The sequence below is a fragment of the Suncus etruscus genome, chromosome 3 (assembly GCF_024139225.1).
Source record: "Suncus etruscus isolate mSunEtr1 chromosome 3, mSunEtr1.pri.cur, whole genome shotgun sequence".
Lineage (NCBI taxonomy): Eukaryota > Metazoa > Chordata > Mammalia > Eulipotyphla > Soricidae > Suncus > Suncus etruscus.
The window spans coordinates 60,189,705-60,209,155 of NC_064850.1; the positions used below are offsets into that span (position 1 = coordinate 60,189,705).

A 19,451-nucleotide genomic window follows, 5' to 3' on the forward strand; every position below is an offset into this window, starting at 1 on the left:
GCTGTTTTAATAACTTTTTCTTTGTAATACAATCTAAAATTGGGGAAAGCAATGTCTCCATATTTCTTTTCCCAAGTATTGCTTTATCTATCTCTGGATGTTCATTGTTCTTATGAATTTCAGGAGTATTTAATCTACTTCTTTTAAGAATGTCATGGGTATCTTTAGAGGTATTGCATTAATTCTGTACAATGCTTTTTGGAGTATTGCTGTTTAAATGATATTAATCCTGCCAATCCAAGAGCAGGGTATGTGTCTCCATTTTCTTGTGTACACTCTTATTCCTTGAAGGAGACTTTTGTAGTTTTCTTTGTATATGTACCTCACCTCTTTCGTTAAGTGGACTCCAATATATTTCAGCATTCAAAGAAAAGCTGAAAGGTTTACTTTAAGACAAGACCAACAAACAGAGTCACCAACTTATACACAAAGATGGCACTAATTCCCATGAAAATTATCTCTCTCAATGTCATAGGGCTAAACGCACCAGTTAAGAGACACAGGGTGGTTAAATGGATCAAAAAAATGAATCCAACCTTCTGCTGTTTACAATAAACACACCTGAATAGCCAGAACAAATATGGACTCAAAATTAAAGGCGGGAGGAAGCCGTCCAAGCAAACACACCCTTAAAAAAGCTGGGGTGGCCATATTAATATCAGATGACACAAACTTTACACTCAGAAAAGTTGTATGGGACAATGATGGACATTTTGTACTAATGAAGGGATATGTACAGCAGGAAGAAATCACACTCCTAAACATGTATGTACCCAATGAGGGACCAACAAAATATTTAATACAATTGTTGATAAATCTGAAAGAGGATATGAATAGCAACACAATAATAGTGGGAGACCTCAACACTTCCCTGTCACCCCTAGGTAGGTCAACAGGACTGAAAGCCAACAGAAATGTACTAGCTCTGAAAAGAGAAATGGAACAAAGTGGACTAGTAGATATATAGGGCACTCCATCTCCAGAAACCTGGATATATATTCTATTCTAATGGACATGGTTCATTCTCCAGGATAGATCACATGTTGGACCATAAGTTAGACCACATGTTGGACCATAAAACATACCTCCATAAAATCAAAAGGATAGAAATCATGCAGACTACATTTTCTGATCACAAGGCACTGAAATTAAACATGAACTACAAAGGGACACAGAAAAAAAACTTTAACACCTGGAAATTAAATAAGTTACTACTGAACAACCAGTAGGTAGAGATGAAATCAAAGAGGAAATCAAAACATTCTTGCAAACAAATGACAATGAAGATACAAATCATTAGAATTTATGGGACATAGTAAAAGCGGTACTAAGAGGAAAATTTATAGCTTTGCAAGCACACATCAGGAAGGAAAAAGGGACCTATGTGAATAGCTTAATGACACAGCTTATAAAAATTAGAAAATAATTAACAAAAGGAACGAATATAAGTAGACAGAAGGGAATAACAAAGTTTAGAGCAGAAATCAATGAAGTGGAAAGCCAAAAATCAATCCAAAAGATAAATGAAAGCAAAAGCTGATTTTTGAAAAAATAAACAAGATTGATAAACCTCTGGCAAAACTCAGAAAGAAAGGAAGAGAGAGAAACTTGATAAACTGAATTAGAAATAAAAAGGAGATCACCACAGATATTGCAGAGATTCAAAGGGTAATTGAATATGCAGTTTGATTAATTAATTGAGTATGCAGTTTGATTAATTAATTGAATTTTCAGGTTTGCAAATTCATATTGTAAAGGGGATTCTAAATGACACTGCATCTTTCTAAATAATGTTCACCCAACAGGTACATACCTTGTATTGCAGATCCTGCTGGACAGCCAAGTTGCAAAATCAGTCATTTGCTAGGACTGCAGAAAAAATGTACTACAATCTGGGAGATTTGTTTTAAATTTATTGTCTTGCAATCTTAGACAACAAGAAATCTAAAATTAAAGTTCTAGAATGCCTGCCAGAAAAAGGAATGTTCAAGGCTTCTTAGTTCCCTGGCTTATAATTGGCCTTATTCTGAATATCTGTGGCCAAATACTGCCTTTGCATAAAGTAAACTCTCCTATTAGATTGATGTCCAGTAGCCTCTGTTAAGACTATCAATTAGGTCATGCTGTGAGGTATTTTAGTGCTAGAAACACTTTGGAGTTTTGTGGGTGAACAATTAAGCAGTCTCCTTAAAAGAAAGTTGGGAAATCTGGTTTTAAAATCTGGTATTCACAGTAAATTTGAGTGCAAATAAGGCAAAGACCTTTAACACATAATTTTTAATTGATACTCCAGAAAAGGGTAAAAGATGACTGTAATGAATTTCTGATAATAGCCAAGGGACTAAAAGGGCTCCAGCTCAGGCACACATGGAGTAATGAAATAGCAGTGTAGTGGAGAGTAAATATGTTTTATAACAGTGATCTTTGTGATAGAATGATGTTTGTGTTAAACCAGATTGATGTTTTCAAGACTTATGCTTTTTAGTTAAAACAGATGAAAATATTTTACTCATAGCACTCTGTTTGCCCCGCCTCCCCAAGCAGGACACTTGCTGAGCCCCAACAGCGAGGACCCTTTCAGAGATCACATCACGATGGGAAAACCGGTGAGTATACTCTATTAGATTTAGGGTTTAGATAGTGTAGGATCGAGTACCAAACAATAGTCTGCCTGGCCATTGTGTCAACACTCACCATGAATTCCATCCAAACCCTCTCCTGAAAATGTCCTGAAAAACCAGGCATGCTCCAGTCTATATCCCCACCTAGAAAACTGGGCACTACTTTCATTAATTAAGGTACCAAATACACAAGTTTCTTTATCCACCCTACAGGGGAAGCTGCCTATCTGAGATGATTTGATGGAGAACTGTGGGGTCTGGAAATGCTATTTTTTCCCTTTTCCTTTTTTTTTTTTTTTGTTTTGTTTTGTATGGACCACACACCACACACACCAACAGTTGACTATGGGCTCTGTGCTCAGGTATAACTACCTGTAGAGTAGGGGGATGTATAGGGTGCTGGGGATCAAACCTGGGCAAGAAGTATGCATCACAAGCACATTGGTGCTATACTATCACTCCGACCCCTAAAAATGTTTTCCCAAGAACTAATGGCAACCATGACAACCCAATCTGCTAAGCAGAAACATATTACATTTTGAGAGCTGGAATATCTAAAATCTGAGAGATAGGCTGGATTATTTTTGTGTAGTCAAAAAACTTCAACCTGTTTCTAGCAGTTTGAGTACTTCATAACATGACCTTAGTTGATGTTAAAATAATACTTTTAAAAGCTATTTTAAAAAGCAGGAATGGGGCTCAGTGACAGAACCCATGTTTTTATACTGCTTTATTAATAGTATAAATTATGTCTTATGGACATAATTCCAGAACCACACCAGAGCATATGAAGTATATATGATGTTGCAGTTTAATCTCTCCCACCTATGACCCAGCCAGCCAATTTCCCCCTATTCCCCTACCACCACCACCACCCAAGGCCTGCTGGAACATGCCACGCCTAACACCTCAAATACAAACAGAACAGGAAATCCAATAAACTAAAAACATTCCAATTTTCAAAACTTTATAAAAATAAGAGTTTATAATTTAATAAATTGTAAAACTTATTTATAATTTTTAGAACTTTAGGCTTGGAATAAAATAAATAACATATAAACAAATTGAAATCTGTTTAGGAATCACTTGGCAATGCTTTTGGAATACACAGATATCCAATTCCACTGTACATTTTCTCAAAACAAGTGCGTATCATTTAACTAATTCTCTAAGTAATTGAAAGGCAAACTGCTTTATCTATTTGCATTGTTTTTGACGAGAAAATTGTGTTAATTTTAACAAAATTATGTAACGTAAGTGATTACATTGATTTTGTTCCTTTTATACAAACATAAGGATTAGTAGAAATTACTTAAAAAATACTTGAGGATAAGAGTCAATGATACAGCTATTCTTATCTTAAGGCAAATATCACTTAGAAGGTTTTATTCCTTTTTAACAAAATTTCAAGTTCAACAATATTTTATCTTAGATTTAAAAGACCTGAGACAATTTATTTTTTATATCATTAAAAAAAGATTTGAGAAACTTACAGATGATGTTCTATCAACTTCACAACGACTGCTCAAAATGAAACAGGCCTCAGCATCATCCATCCTAAATACAAATTAAAAATGCAGAAAATAATCATATGTTATAATATCGTTGCTGTGTTGGAAAGACAGAAAGCCAGTGATTAGTCCAATGCAGGCAAAGTAACTTCAAACTTTAAAAAAAAAATCATAGATTTTTGGCAGATCATTACTGGTTGACTATAAAATAATCTTTTGCCCTGAAGTTAGTTATATAATTCAATATTTGATAATGGCAGAAGTAAAATGTTAAGTCAAAATGTGTCTCTTCACTTGCATTGTTTAATTGGATCCCTAAATTGTTCTTTATATTATAACTGATTACTTGTTTAACTGTAATGCTTCAGTTATTCAGAGGATGCAGGCTGGTAAGTTATCTCTACTATACTTTCATTCTTGAGGTGATATAGCATCCTGTTACAAATCTCTATCTCTTGTGATAAAGTTCAACTATATTAGATATTGTGATATGGAAAGATGTATCGGTGCCAGATTAAATAATGTTCTAAAAATTTTAAATGTACATTTTAAAATTGATTTATTTAACATTCTGGCTCATTATAATAAGTTAAATCTTATTAAATATACCTACAATTCTATGGATATGAAAGTTAAAATTCCACGGAAGTAGACCAAATTAAATAACTGAAAAATGTGAACCACAGCTATTAAGATAGTAAGTATTGCATAACATTATCTAAACATCATCCCCCACAAGCAGTTCAAAACTTATGAAACTGACCTTTGAAACAAATCTGTAGTTCTTACTGCTTGTATGGGTAATGGTGCTGAAGAATGTATTGTTAATATTGAATTCTAATGTGATGTATAGTGTTAGGATAAGATATGAACAGTAAAATGGATTCTGTCATTCAAACATTTTTACTCAGTTTTTGAAATTATAATTTCCTTATTCCCCTCACTCATTCTCATTCAATTGCTTTTTTTTGTTTGTTTCTCTGTTTTATTGTTTTTAAGGACACACTTAACCATGCTTAAGTATGGTATTAAGGCAATTATATGTGATTCTGGTATCAAATTTTAGTTGGTTGAGCACTGACAAGGCAAACATCCTATCCTCTGTTCTATAATTTCGCACTCTAATTTGCTTTTCATTACTATGTAAGAATGCTTTTTTACATGTCATTTATTTTGCTATGAAACTTTATTAATATTTTAGTGAGTGTTATCAATCCAAATAATATATAGCTAAGTACTAATATTAGACAAATTAGATAAAATACCTTTCTTATATCAATTATGTGGAACATAAAATGAACATTATTCACTCCTATATGTCAAGAATTAAATTCTTACACAACAAATTAAGTATACAACTGACCCATATAAAGCAACATATAAATCCAAATTCTAAGAAATAATTCTTGTTGTTTGGTTAGGGAAACAATAATACCAAGAAATGCTAAGATCTTGATCTTGGCTCTATGTCACAGATCATTCCTATCAGTTCTTGGAGTACTCATTTGGAGTCTTCCATGTGCAAGGCAATAACCTTGAACTTGAAAAATATCAGAAACACTATTTCTTTATCCCTTCTAAACATGAGTAGAGGGGAAAAAATAGCAAACACCCAAAACTAAGATACTGAAAAAATATTATCATTAAACTTATATGTATGTATGTATGTATATAGTGGCATTTCTTATGTATTTCATCTACCAAAATACTGGTATCGTCCTTAAACAACTGAATATTCCAATTCTGTTCCTTGTTTAGTATCCTAATATTCCTCTTGACTTTTTGTTTCAGAATTTGTTAAATCATTGAAAAAGTCTCAGCTAAACTGTCCAATTATACATAAATCAAAAGCAAAGACAAGAGTTTCTTTTTATGGGATAATTGTCATTACTTGCACAATTATTGCAAGTAATTGTCATTACTTGCAGAATCAAGCAGCACAAAGGAATTGGAGTTTTCTTCTTTCTGTAATCAGTTTTCTGCAATGCATGTCTAAAACGCATAAAAATACAGAGACAAACCAAATCCTTCCCACACACACATACACACATTATCCAGAAACAAAACAAAACAAACAACAACAACAACAACAACAAAAGATGGAATGGGAAATTTAGTGGAAATTTCAAAATCTAGCAAAGCATGTAAGACAACTCAATCTATACATGAAGTCACATAGAAGTCTTTAAAAGCAATCAATAACATGTCACAAAGCCATCTCTGCTTAGGTTCTAGTCTAGCTTCTACAACTCTGGATAATTTTCTATTGCCCTGATACCCTGGTATCCCTAAGCATTCCAAACACAATTTTCCTCTGTTCTTATGGAATACTTCCTGGGCAACACAAATGATGCAGAGTAAAGCTCTTCTCAGTTTCTTGCTCGACAGATAAACAACAGGAGAGCATCAGAATATGATGGGCCAACTTTCTGATCAATGTGTCCATCAAGGATTCTGTCATCTCTGACCACAGATAACACAGTGTTAAAGACAGATTCCTCAAAATTTTGACCCAGATTCAAACTTCTGTAGTATCTCATATCATGCTTAAGTTAAGAATTTTTATTTGGGACATGGAGACAATATTCAGGGATTTAGACTCTAACAATGGATAAATCATCTGTGAATGCTTGAAATAATTATACCATGTCATACTTCTGGTGTGCTGTGGACACGGTCTGCTGCACAGCACCACATGGAGAAAGAGGAAGAAAGACACTAATTCTATAGTTTTAACCTTTCAATTGAACCAATAGTAGGACTTAGGCAAAAATGCTGTATTGAAAAATACTGAAACTTATATTACAACAATGAAAATTGCCAAATTTGATGGAAGTAAGATTATGCAAAGCATTGCAAGATAGACAAATGGAGAGGGATACCTACTTGGCTCTCAGCAGATCCTGATCTTTAAGAGCTGAGCCTTGAAGGTAGATAACTCGTTGTGACCACATTGGAATCTGTAGCACCCTTCGAACTTGCACATCCATTTCCGTTGGACATAATATCACTACATAATAATCCTTTTCAAAACAAAGTGGGCAATGACACAAAAACAAGCTTTGTTTAACGTTGTGTAAGCAGATGTTTATGGACATTTCAAAATATAATAACTTGAAAGGTTCTTATTACTAAATAAAAGCTTGCATTCAAAACTTGAGCAATGTTAAATCTTAGTAGACAGTACTATGCATAACTGAGGGACTCAGACACTTTCATATATTAATACTTTTTTCTTGACCTGTCTCAGTATTTTTTAGTGCCATAAAGCAAGGGTAATTAGTACTTCCACTAAGCAAGTTAAGAATTACAAAGGAAGTTTTCAAGTACAATTTAGATTTTCTAAAATACTGCATTCTAGAGCAAAGTATATAAGTTATTTCATACTTAAATTTGTTACGTTTATTCACTTGTTTGATTTTTTTGTTTGTTTGGTTTTTTTGGGGGGGGCCACACCGTTTGATGCTCAGGGGTTACTCCTGGCTAAGCGCTCAGAAATCGCCCCTGGCTTGGGTGGATCATATGGGACGCCGGGGGATTGAACCGCGGTCCTTCCTTGGCTAGCACTTGCAAGGCAGACACCTTACCTCTAGCGCCACCTCACCGGCCCCATTTGATTTTTTTTTAATTGCAGAATCACTTCTGGCAATGCTTGGTCCAGTGTTGGTTGGCCCAGTGGTACAGTAGAACCACATACAACAGTGATGGACATAGAAGAAGGAGGCCATGTCATAATTAGCCAAACACAGGTTTTCTCATATGCATGACACGTGTTCTGTCCCTTGAAACACAAGTCCAGCCCCTAATTGTGTTACTTTTAGAATAAAATTACAGTGGTCATTTACATCTTAGCTAACATTATAAACAGGAAACTAAAATTTTTCAGATGGATATCTGAATGAGATCTAAAATATTGGCAAAAATGTAAATGATATCAAAAAAGTTTAATATAGTGTTCCTTTGAGGAAAAATAATAAGGTATCTGTTAGAGATCAAATATCTAAAATCAGGGCTGGAGTGATAGTAGGGCACTGCCTCTCAAAACCACTGAATCAGGTTCAACCTTCAGCATACCATCTGGCCCCCAGCCCCTTCAGGAATGATCTCTGAATGCAGTGCCAAGAGTCAGCCTTATTTACTGCCAAATGTGCTTCCCTATACAAAACTTAATAGTCTCTCATACACATTGATCACTTTTTCACTTTAAAATATATCTAGGCCAGAGTTCAGGTGATAAAGCCTATACCTTTTATGGAGCCACCCCAGTTTGATCCTTGCTACTGCATATGGTTGCATGACACAGAGTTATGTGTGAGCGTAGAGCCAGGAGGAAACCCTATTGTAGTTCTCTTCAAAATCTATCCTTGGCACTTTCCAAAGAAAATATTATTTTTTAAATATTGGGAATTTTTGAACTTTAATAATCCTCTATATTAATGTTAGACAACTTAAATTACTGAGAGGTCAAATTTAGGGTTTAAAATATAGACTTACTTTAACAGATTTTCTTTTTGCATTACAGTGAGCACATCAAAAATGACTTAGGAGAAATAACCTTTTATAAAACTAAAAAATATTATGGAGACAATGCAGGAGAGAGAGAGAGAGAGAGAGAGAGAGAGAGAGAGAGAAATAGTAGGGCACTTACCTTGCATATGACCAAATTTGGTTCAATCTTTGGCACCCCATATGGTCTGCCAATACCATCAACAGTGATCCATAAATATAGAATCAGGAATAAATCCTAAGCACTACTGGATGTGGAACAACCCCACCCCTATCATGTTTTTCAAATATGGAGTTACTAAAACTTTCAAATTAATCTGCAAAAAATGCAATAGTGCATTATGCAAGTATTTAAAATAGGAATTTTAGTGTAGTTTTTTAATGATACTAAATTCATTCATAAAAGTATCATTACAAAGAAAAGTTCATTAAACATATTTAGTACCATCTTGATCTCAATATCATCAAACTTCACACAAATTTGCTTTGTTTTGCTTTTTGAGCCATACCCAGTGTTGTTAAATGGTTACTCCTGAGAAATCACTCCTGGTAGGCTAGGGGACCATATGGGATGCCGGTGATCAAACCCATGTCAGCTGAGAACAAGGCAAATACTCTAATTGTTGTTCTATCATTCTGGCCCCAGCTTCACACAAATTTATAAAAGTAAAAATTACAAGACAGTAAAATAATTCTTTACTGTTTGGACTAGATTTTAAGTTTTAGGTAGAAGTCTACATGAATATATATCAGCATAGTACCAAGAGAAGAGAATTTAATTATAAGTGCAATTTCTCTTTATAGTCAGCTGAAGAGATTTTTCTAAATTTATGTTCTCTATTTAGTTATTGTCCAATTTTTAATTATTTATTGCTATTAAAAATAAGACCTAGTTATACTCCAGGAAACCAAAGGAAAAAATGTAACTTGCTGAATTCTATATTTTTATCAACAATATTGAAAAAACTGAACAATGCAAGGATAAATGAACTATGCAACTGAACTATGCAGATGATATTGAAGTGACTTTTATATTGTTTTATTCTATCTTATGTTAAATCCCACTGTTGCATAAAAATACCACTTATGCTTTACCCGAGGGAAGAAAGTGTAATCCTCTTAATTCAAAGAAAACCTCTCTTTGTAGCATTCACATAATTCCATCTGTCTTTTTGCATAGACCCAGAAGGAAACTTAAAATACTGCGTATTCTTTCAGCATTTTTCCTATGTTCCTGGTTATATTTGTAGTTCTTCATTTACTCTTTCTAAATCTGAATGAATAAAGAAAAATCCTCCAAAATACAGGCTGCACCATCATTTAGCTGACATTGAAACTAACTACATCAGCAGGAAGAATTCAGCACATAGAATAATGTTATTTAGATGTACCTGTAGTCTTGGGTGAGCATAGAATTCATTTAAGAAATCCATAAGCAAATCAATTTTCAATGAGCTGACACAGAGAACAACGTGTTTTTCAGTTTGAGCTCTGTGACGACTGTAATTTCCACCTGACTTCTGTCTCTCCATCCATAAATAGGCCAGCTGTTCAAACTGAAATGCATTTTTCATATATAAATGAAAATCATTGGACATGAAAATAAAAATCAATGCAAAACATTAATTGATTCTTTCATATATTCATCCTTAGAGGAAACTACTGGACACTTATCTGTGTTCTCTTTTACATTAGACTTTTCATAAAATTGCTGCTGCTGATGATAATGCCTTCCAGGGGTTTCAATCTCTTAGATAATACATTAATATGATTTTCCTATTATATTATTATAAGAACTGATAAAGTTGTGCTTTTCTATGTACAGTGGAATATATCATTATAATATATCATGTGCTGAGTCAAAGAAAAAACCCTTTTTGGCATTTCTTCCACATGCTTCTGTCAAGTTCAACAACAAACAATACAACACAAGAAACACACAACACATAAAGTCACATTCTATTTGTATAGTAGCTGAAATGCAAGTGATGTGTAAGATATTTGGGAAGTATGTTATGAAGGAATGTAGGCATAATTAGATAATAAGAGAATGTGTATGACCATAAAAAGTAGATAGATGGTAGTCAAATGATATACAGTGGAATATACTAATTTCATTTGTATTAAACATATTGTTTTTGTTTGCACACAAGTCATTATAAGAAAACTAAAACTATAACTTTTATTTTTAAATAAATTTCATGTGTCCCTTCAGAAGCTCTTTACTTTCCAAAATGATGCATAATGTATCACAATTTTTTTGCTTGTTCCAGTGGGCCAAAATGGGTATTCATTTTTTTATCACACTTTCCAATTTTTAGTTATTTTCAAAGTGAATGAAATACAACTTTAAAAATTACTTTCTTAATCTATAATTCTATGCTTTAATTTCCTATAATTAAACAAGTGACATATTTAAACATCTATGTTTAAAAAATATCCTGAAAATATGAAATAAACTAGGAGCTATAGTACAAATGGGAAAAATAGCAGTGTTTAGAAAGAAAGGATATTTCTGAGATAATTTTAATAACATAATTCAATATATTAATAGCTTATGTTAGTATATTGGTCCTTTATTAAAACTCCCCATAATTTGATTTATATAAAAAATAGAAATTCTGATTTTATAAGACACACATAGCATCGAATATGGTTATGTTTACCTGTATAGGTAGAACTACAAGAGCAACACAAATCATAGCAACTACGAAAAGCTTAGAGGGCCACGTCTCAGGAGTGACATCCCCAAAACCCACAGTAGAAAAGGTCACAATGCAGAAATAAAGGGAGTCAAAGAGATTCAGCTTCTTTCCAATCCGTTCCAGATGTTGAATTCCACAAATGCTATAAAATGAATGTACATTAATATTAGACCTTTCATGGTACTTACCCTTTGTCTTTTTTAAGGCAAAAGCACATTTTATAAATTCATTCAATAACTGAAATAAGCTACTTTGCGATATATTTAATGTAAAGTATAATGTTTATTTTAAGAAGTTTCTATAACAACCATACATACTGTTATTTTTATTATTAGAAAAAATCATAGACAATTACTATAGACAAAATCTTAAAGACCATTTTAACATCATTCAAAATGAACAGACTGCATTTCATAGGTCACTTATACAATATTATGAATACACATCCAAAAACAAAGATTAGAAATTTCTAAGTGGTTTCCTTTCAAATAATATCTCTAGGCAAAAAAGGGGAATCTTACAAAAAGGATAAATAGAAACAGATATACATAAAGTGTATATTTCATATGTATGTGTGTTTCACACATACATTATAGAGTTGGGATTAAAAATTGCCAAGACTCAAAAGTCTCTAAGTGTAGTAATTATCCTTAGTAAACTGTAAGTCTGATAAAATAACAATATAAAAATTTACATATGTCCACAAGATAGTTGTTAAAATAGCACTACAAGACAAGAGCAATAGTACACTGAATAGGTTGTTTGCCTTGCATGCAGCCATCCAGTGTTTGATCCCTGGAATCCCATATGGTTTTCTGAGTTTTTCATAAGTAAATTCTGAGTGTATCACTGGAGTAACCCCTGAACACTGCTGAGTATGCCCTCCAAAAACCAACATAGTACTACAACTACTATTTTAAAAAGTATAAATATAAAAATACACATATAGTACAATATTGGAAGAATACTAGATATCATATAAAATTAATTTCGAATAGAATTCTACTTAGTAAGAAAAAGAAAACCGTAATGATGCATGTTACCATACAAATGGCATAAAGAGTAAAGGACGTTATATGTAAGTTACTTCATATTACATAATTCTGTTTAAAGAAAATGCTCAGAAAAAATAGGAAGAATTAGTTCCAGGAACTAATAATGGGATGATAAATATTCTAAACTTGATTTTGCTGATGACTAAAGAAGACTATGTTACAGGTATTTAAAAATGGACTAGAATTCATAAATAAAATGAGTAAACTTTATGAAGTATAAATTAGAATACTTTAAAGATGTCAGAATAACTATAGTTTGGACACTCATTCTGTGGGGAGCCGAGCTGATGGAACCTAAAACAAAAGGGTGTCTCAGAAATCCCTGACCTTGTTACCCACGTGACCAGAGGCACCATGCCCTGAGGACAAAGGAAATAGACAAACACTATAATAATTCAAAGCAGCCCAATACACCCAGCCAGAGAGAAAATTACCCATATAGAGCAACTTGCCTTTGTGTTAGCAAAAGATTAATGTGTTTACAGCTGATGTTTTATTTATGCTTGCTGAGTAAAATTTATAAGACCCTGTTTGGATCTTGTGCTTTCAGTATAAACTCATGCTTTCAGTACAAACATGTGCTCAGGTCTACCTCTTTACCCCTCCCTATTACCTACCCCCAGCTTATGCTAATGAGTGCTTGCAATTGTAATTGGTGGAAACTTGTAACACCCCCCATGACATATTTTGCCTTTAAAAGCTGATCTCCCGGGCAATAAACCCCTTTTGAACAGCATGAGTTGCCTTAAGGGTCTTTCTTACTAACCTCTCAAGTTTATTTCACAGATCGGATCTACTTGAGTGAATCCACAAATTACTAGTGACCCTCATTCCCACACCCCCGCGGGTCAGAGGTCCCTCACCGAGGGTTGCATCATTCCAACTTTTACAGGCAACAAACATTCAGTTTAATTAAGAAGAGTGTTAAACAGTATAAAATTTAATTTCAGAAATTTCTTTGTACATTTTTAAAGATGGTATACTTAGTTCTTAGATTTTTAACTTACAAGATATTAATACTGAACTTTTTAAAAAATATTTTGGGCAGGGCCCGGAGAGATAGCACAGCGGTGTTTGCCTTGCAAGCAGCTGATCCAGGACCAAAGGTGGTTGGTTCAAATCCCGATGTCCCATATGGTCCCCCGTGCCTGCCAGGAGCTATTTCTGAGCAGACAGCCAGGAGTAACCCCTGAGCAACGCCTGGTATGGCCCAAAAACCAAAAAAAAATAAAAAAAAAAAAATTAAAAAAAAACATTTAGGGCAGAGTATAAGTCAAAGGATAGGTAACATATTCAGAAAGAAAACAATAAGTCAAATTGTATTATTATATTCTGAGGCAAATATTACTCTTTGTTTCTATTTCTTGTTTTCTTAACCTCAGGTCTCAAAAATGTTTCTACAAAATTACCCTCACCCTATGATTAGGAATTTTGGGTGAGCTGCCAGGTCATATGAATTGACTCAAATGAGTTTGTTTGTGCAGCTGGTCCTATGTATTATAACAGCCAAGTTAGTTAGAAGACTATTCAGATGGACCTTTATGTAACCCGGAACATAACTGTTTGATAACAATAGACCTGTCTTTGAAAGAAATTTTTCATTTTCTTTAAAATAAAATTTATTGGAAGATGTAAATTATTTATGCATTAATTTGTATTGCAATAGAAAATATGAGTAAAGAAGAATAAGAATGCATTTTAAAGACTCAAATATTATGTGAAGGCTAACTAGTTTGCATAACTATATATTAAAAGTAAATCCCTGTTCACAGATAAGATGTACATTTCCTTGCTCAAATGTATATCAACTTAGCATTAGTAAAGTCTTCAATTGTGCTATATCCTTTTTAATTTCTTCTTTTAATAAAACAAAATCAAAAGGACCCTTTTTATAGTCTCAGTACATTCTAAATATACCAATGTCAGGTTCACAAAAGTCATTGAATTATTACTAAGAAAATTCTAAATCAGAGTATGAAAGTTTATTTTAATTCTTGCTAATACACATGTCTTCCTATGCTCAGGCCCATTTGTAACAATTTTCTGTGTTATGTGACATGAAATAAGTGAAGTAAATGAAGTGCTCTTATGTGCTCCTAAGTGAAGTAAGTTTCTTTGTAGTCTTGACCCTCATTTGGCTGAAGGATATATATTGACCTATACTATATTACAAAAGTGATGCTGAGAGGGCTAAAAAGCCAAGGCCTGAAGATGTTGTTCTCAATCTCTTAGTGCTTTAAAACTGCTCTGCAACTCTGCAGTCAGTGGAGAATGACAAGTTATACTGAAGGAAAACAAATGTACACCCAATACTGAGTGCAGGACATAAGACGGAGGCCACCTTGGCATCTCAACTCTTGACAGATCACTATATGACTGAGACAAAAGAGTATATAGAAGAAACCAGCAGAGAATATCCTGAATTATCAAGATGAGAGATAGGGGGGACATAATAAAAATTCTCTTTTACATCATTGATTTTAGGTCACCTCCTAGCCTTCACTGAGGGAGCAGTATTAAATAGCAAAAGATATTTGGGATACATAGAATTATGTCGAGTCCAATATGAGTGGCCAATCTACTAAGTCTACTAAATTATATAAATGATTATGCTACCAATGCTATTGTCTGTAAAAATTGATGTTCTCTGATCTAGCTATTGTTGAATCAATATGTAGAATCAATTTTTATAATCCTTTTGTAAAATGCCATGCTACTTGATATGGTAAATTATGTGTTTTCAAATATTTATGGATATCACAGCTAAAGTGTGAGGTATAATCTAATGCTCTCTAACTCAATAAAAAATAATGACTTCTACACAAACTTACATGGTCGATTTACACATAGAATTTTTAGAGGTTTTTTTTAAGAGACTAATGAAGGTGAATGTGCTGAATTTAGAATTCTCAGATGTTTAATAGTTCTACCATAATGGTTTCTCATTAAATCACCATCATGGAGAAAAATTTTGTAATATAGCTTAGATACTTGACATTAGCACATTATCTTCTAACTCAGAGATCCTGGAACTTATTTGGCTAATTGCTCCCTTTTCAGAAAAACATCAATCAACATCTCCATGCAATTTCCCTTCTTTAATCAAACAGAAAGCACCTCTACTTAGACCCAAGGCTATTCACACTCCCTTGAATCTTTTAAGCATCCCACAGTGGGCTGAGCATCCACTCTCATACGCACAATTTAAATAAAAAATATTTTAAACAATCATTACATTTTGTTACTTCCACCCATCAGAAAGGAAGAGAATATTTAAATATAAAGTACAAGAAAAGAGGCATTCTTTGAAATTGTAGGTCAAATTTTGTTCTTCCCGTTTAATAATTCTCAGTATAAATAATCTGGTTCCTACTAAAATACAAAATCCTTGAGTTCTGATTTTTCTTTTAAGATTACCTATCAGCTTTCAAGCATCACTCAAAAACTTTCTCCATTTTTTCCTTGAATTTCTAATAGAAATCTCAAAATCAACATGCCCAAATTTAATTCTAGCCTTTATCCTGCATTTTTTTCCTTCCAAATTCTTTAATATTTGGTTATGCCAAAGAAAACTTTCCTCATGATGAAGGCACAATCCTGGCATTAACTCTGACTCATCTCTTATTTTACAATCCACATCCAAACCCTAGTAATTGTATTGTAGGGTTTGGATATAACTCAATGGTTGAATGCTTAGTTATACATGAGAGAGCCTAGGCAAAATAATTAGAAATGTAAAAACGATTTATTAATTATTTTATTAAAAAGCTATTTTCTTAAAGCAGGGGATGTGCTTCAATGGTCAATTATATGAGTTGATTTTAATTCATAGTACTGTTAAATTAATAGTAAAATAGTTATTAGCTTCAAAATAGAAACAGAACCTTCAATTAACACTCATTATTTCTAATTTTGCCTCCAATCATGTCATCTTTATTTTTTCCACAACTTGCCTCTACACTGCAATAAATATGGTCACTCCTGCCTCCACAGTAAACATACCAGTTACACAGTGAAAAAATAAGTCAGGTCATGCTATTTCTCAACTACAGTTTCTGAGTCACTATTTCACTACCAAAAGCTACTTTTCTTTGATTTCCTTACAGAAACTGCCCAGGCTGTTTTCTATATCCCTACAACTTATTTTTACTCTTTATTATAGTTCACTTGGCTGTACTTTTGCTGACATTCTTTCAGTGTGACCAACATGCCGGGAATGCACCTCTTTCAAGAACCCAATTGCCCTACATATCCTCATAGCTACCTCATTATTCATTCAAGAATTATTCTTGTCTTTACAATAAAAAGATAGAGAAATGTAGGCACTTTAATTGTTTAATGCTGTTTAACTTTAAAAATATGGTTATATTTGTTTTCAATTCATTTGTGACCCATTGTCAGAAATCACTGTAAAAATAAAGTACTTTCCTCTTCATGTTGCCATATCACTAAAATGCTGTTAAGCACATAAAAATGATTTTTATCATAAAAATAATTTTAATGAATAAACGAGGGTCAAAATATAAAGAGCTCATATATAAACTATCACATTTTTTAGCTGTTTAGATAAAACTAAATTATGAAAGAAAAAAGGGAAAACTAGAAAACCATTAATTGCCATATCCCTGGTATCTATAATAATTGACAAGTTGAGATACTCCTTTCTAAAACAAAAGGGCTGGGGACAGAGATATCACAGTGGTGTTTGCCTTGCAAGCAGCCAACCCAGAATCCAAAGGTGGTTGGTTTGAATCCCGGCATCCCATATGGTCCCCCGTGCCTGCCAGGAGCTATTTCTGAGCAGATAGCCAGGAGTAACCCCTGAGCGCCACCGGGTGTGGCCCAAAAAGAACCAAAAAAAAAAATTAAAAATAAATAAAACAAAAAGGCTATAATGCTCAATAAATTTGCTGACTTTCCACCATACTTTAATCAATATTACTCAAAATATTAAAATACGATAAAAAATTAGGCTTTACTCTAACAAATAATTAGTAATTATAAACTCTGCATTTGCTTCAGTCGGTAATACTTAAATATGGTAAGTGTCAAATCTAGAGTTCTGAAATTCATTGGCACAATTATTAAAATCCTGTTTATATATTATTCAAGGTAAATTACTTGAAAATTTTTATTCAATGCTATCAAATAAATATCTAAATATATATAAGACATTTAGTCTCATATCTATATTTTTATAGCATTAACACATTTTAAAATTGAACTTCTAAATTAAATATATTGCATTTCTTTATTTAAAATGCTTTTTTATAAAATGCTGTCATGTCACTGTTAGGAAATGTCACATACTCAATGCTAAGTTTAGTTAAACAGAATATATAATTGTTTTAAAGACTCTAGCTTCTGAAGTGTCTTGCTATATTTTAGGAGGAAAAAATTACTCTTGGGACCAGAAAGATAGTAGAAGTGCTCTGGATAACGATCATTCAAACCCTACCACTGTATAATTTCTTGAGCACCACTGCCTTAGCCCTGGATGCCCTGAATACCTCCAGTACAACCTGAGAGGCCCCAGACCATCACTGGAACTAAGGAAATCCCAGGCACCGCAGAGTGATCAGTTCTTTATTGCTCAGTGCTCACACTGGACCACAGATACATTTGAAGAATTAATAGAAGCAAACTGGGGTCTCCCAAGCATTCTTTGGGAAGGCCTTCCCCAAATGACTCTCAGTACTACATACTTGTCTATAATAACTCTAGATTTTGGATGCTTGTTACTTTCACATTAACCTCTGCCTCTATTTCTGTTTTACATTTCAGTACATAATCACATTCCTAAAAGGTCAAAATGGTTTAGAAAGTAATCTTACAGCAACGTGTACTTATAGGTTTCATTGTAAACTTAGAATATTTATACATGTAAGCAAAAATGAGACTTTAAAAGTACTTCACTGACACAGAAAATTAAACTTAAAAGTCCGTTGGACAATGACTTATGTCGTCCTTCCACTCTGCAGAAGTACAATTATATGAATGGAAAAGTTGAAGAAAAGAAAATGATTATACTATGATGATTCACACTAATGGACATAACATCATTTCCTGATCATAACTATAGAATGTCTATTACAGGATAAAAAGAATGTTGAGTACTATTTACTGTATTTAATTTTTGTTATAAACAAAGCAACTTCAATACTATCGATATAAAGATATAAAATGTTAAGTTATTCTTTAGCCATTAGAACTGAATACATTTTCAGATTGTTTTTTATAATCTATATATCCAAAAAACAATTGTTTCTTTGATGAAGGAAAATGAAAATTGCGGCATCAAGATAGGCTAATAAGATATTAACTAATTTTTTTAATTTTTTTATTTAAACAACTTTATTACATACATCATTGTGTTTGGGTTTCAGTCATGTAAAGAACACCACCCACACCAGTGCAACACTCCCATCACCAATGTCCCAAATCTCCCTCCTCCCCACCCAACCCCTGCCTGTACTCTAGACAGGCTTTCTATTTCCCTTGTACATTCTCATTATTAGGATAGTTAAAAACGTAGTTATTTCTCAAACTAAACTCATCCCTGTTTGTGGTGAGCTTCATGAGGTGAGCTGTAATTTCCAGGTCTTCTCTCTTTCATGTCTGAAATTTATTATTGCAAGAATGTCTTTCATTTTTCTTAAAACCCATAGATGAGTGAGACCATTCTGCATCTTTCTATCTCTCTCTGACTTATTTTACTCAGCATAATAGATTCCATGTACATCCATGTGTAGGAAAATATACAAAAAAAACTGAAGCCAGCAGAGACTTTTATCTCTCCTGACAGCTGCATAATATTCCATTATGTATATGTACCACAGTTTCTTTAGCCATTCATCTGTTGAAGGGTATCTTGGCTGTTTCCAGAGTCTTGCTATGGTAAATAGTGATGCAATGAATATAGGTGTAAAGAAGGGATTTTTGTATTGAATTTTTGTGTTCCTAAGGTATATTCCTAGGAGTGGTATAGATGGGTCGTATGGGAGCTTGATTTCCAGTTTTTGGAGGAATCTCCATATTGCTTTCCATAAAGGT

The 19,451-nt window shown here is 33.2% G+C and overlaps 1 protein-coding gene across 1 annotated transcript in view; it reads right to left on the reverse strand.

The window, feature by feature from the left end:
* The window catches only part of KCNT2 (potassium sodium-activated channel subfamily T member 2), a 359,575-nt gene that overhangs the window by 156,161 nt on the left and 183,963 nt on the right, over positions 1-19,451 (reverse strand). Inside the window, 4 exon segments of the mRNA XM_049769750.1 lie at positions 4,115-4,178; positions 7,019-7,155; positions 10,030-10,194; positions 11,305-11,485. Coding sequence (XP_049625707.1) covers positions 4,115-4,178; positions 7,019-7,155; positions 10,030-10,194; positions 11,305-11,485 — 547 coding nt within the window.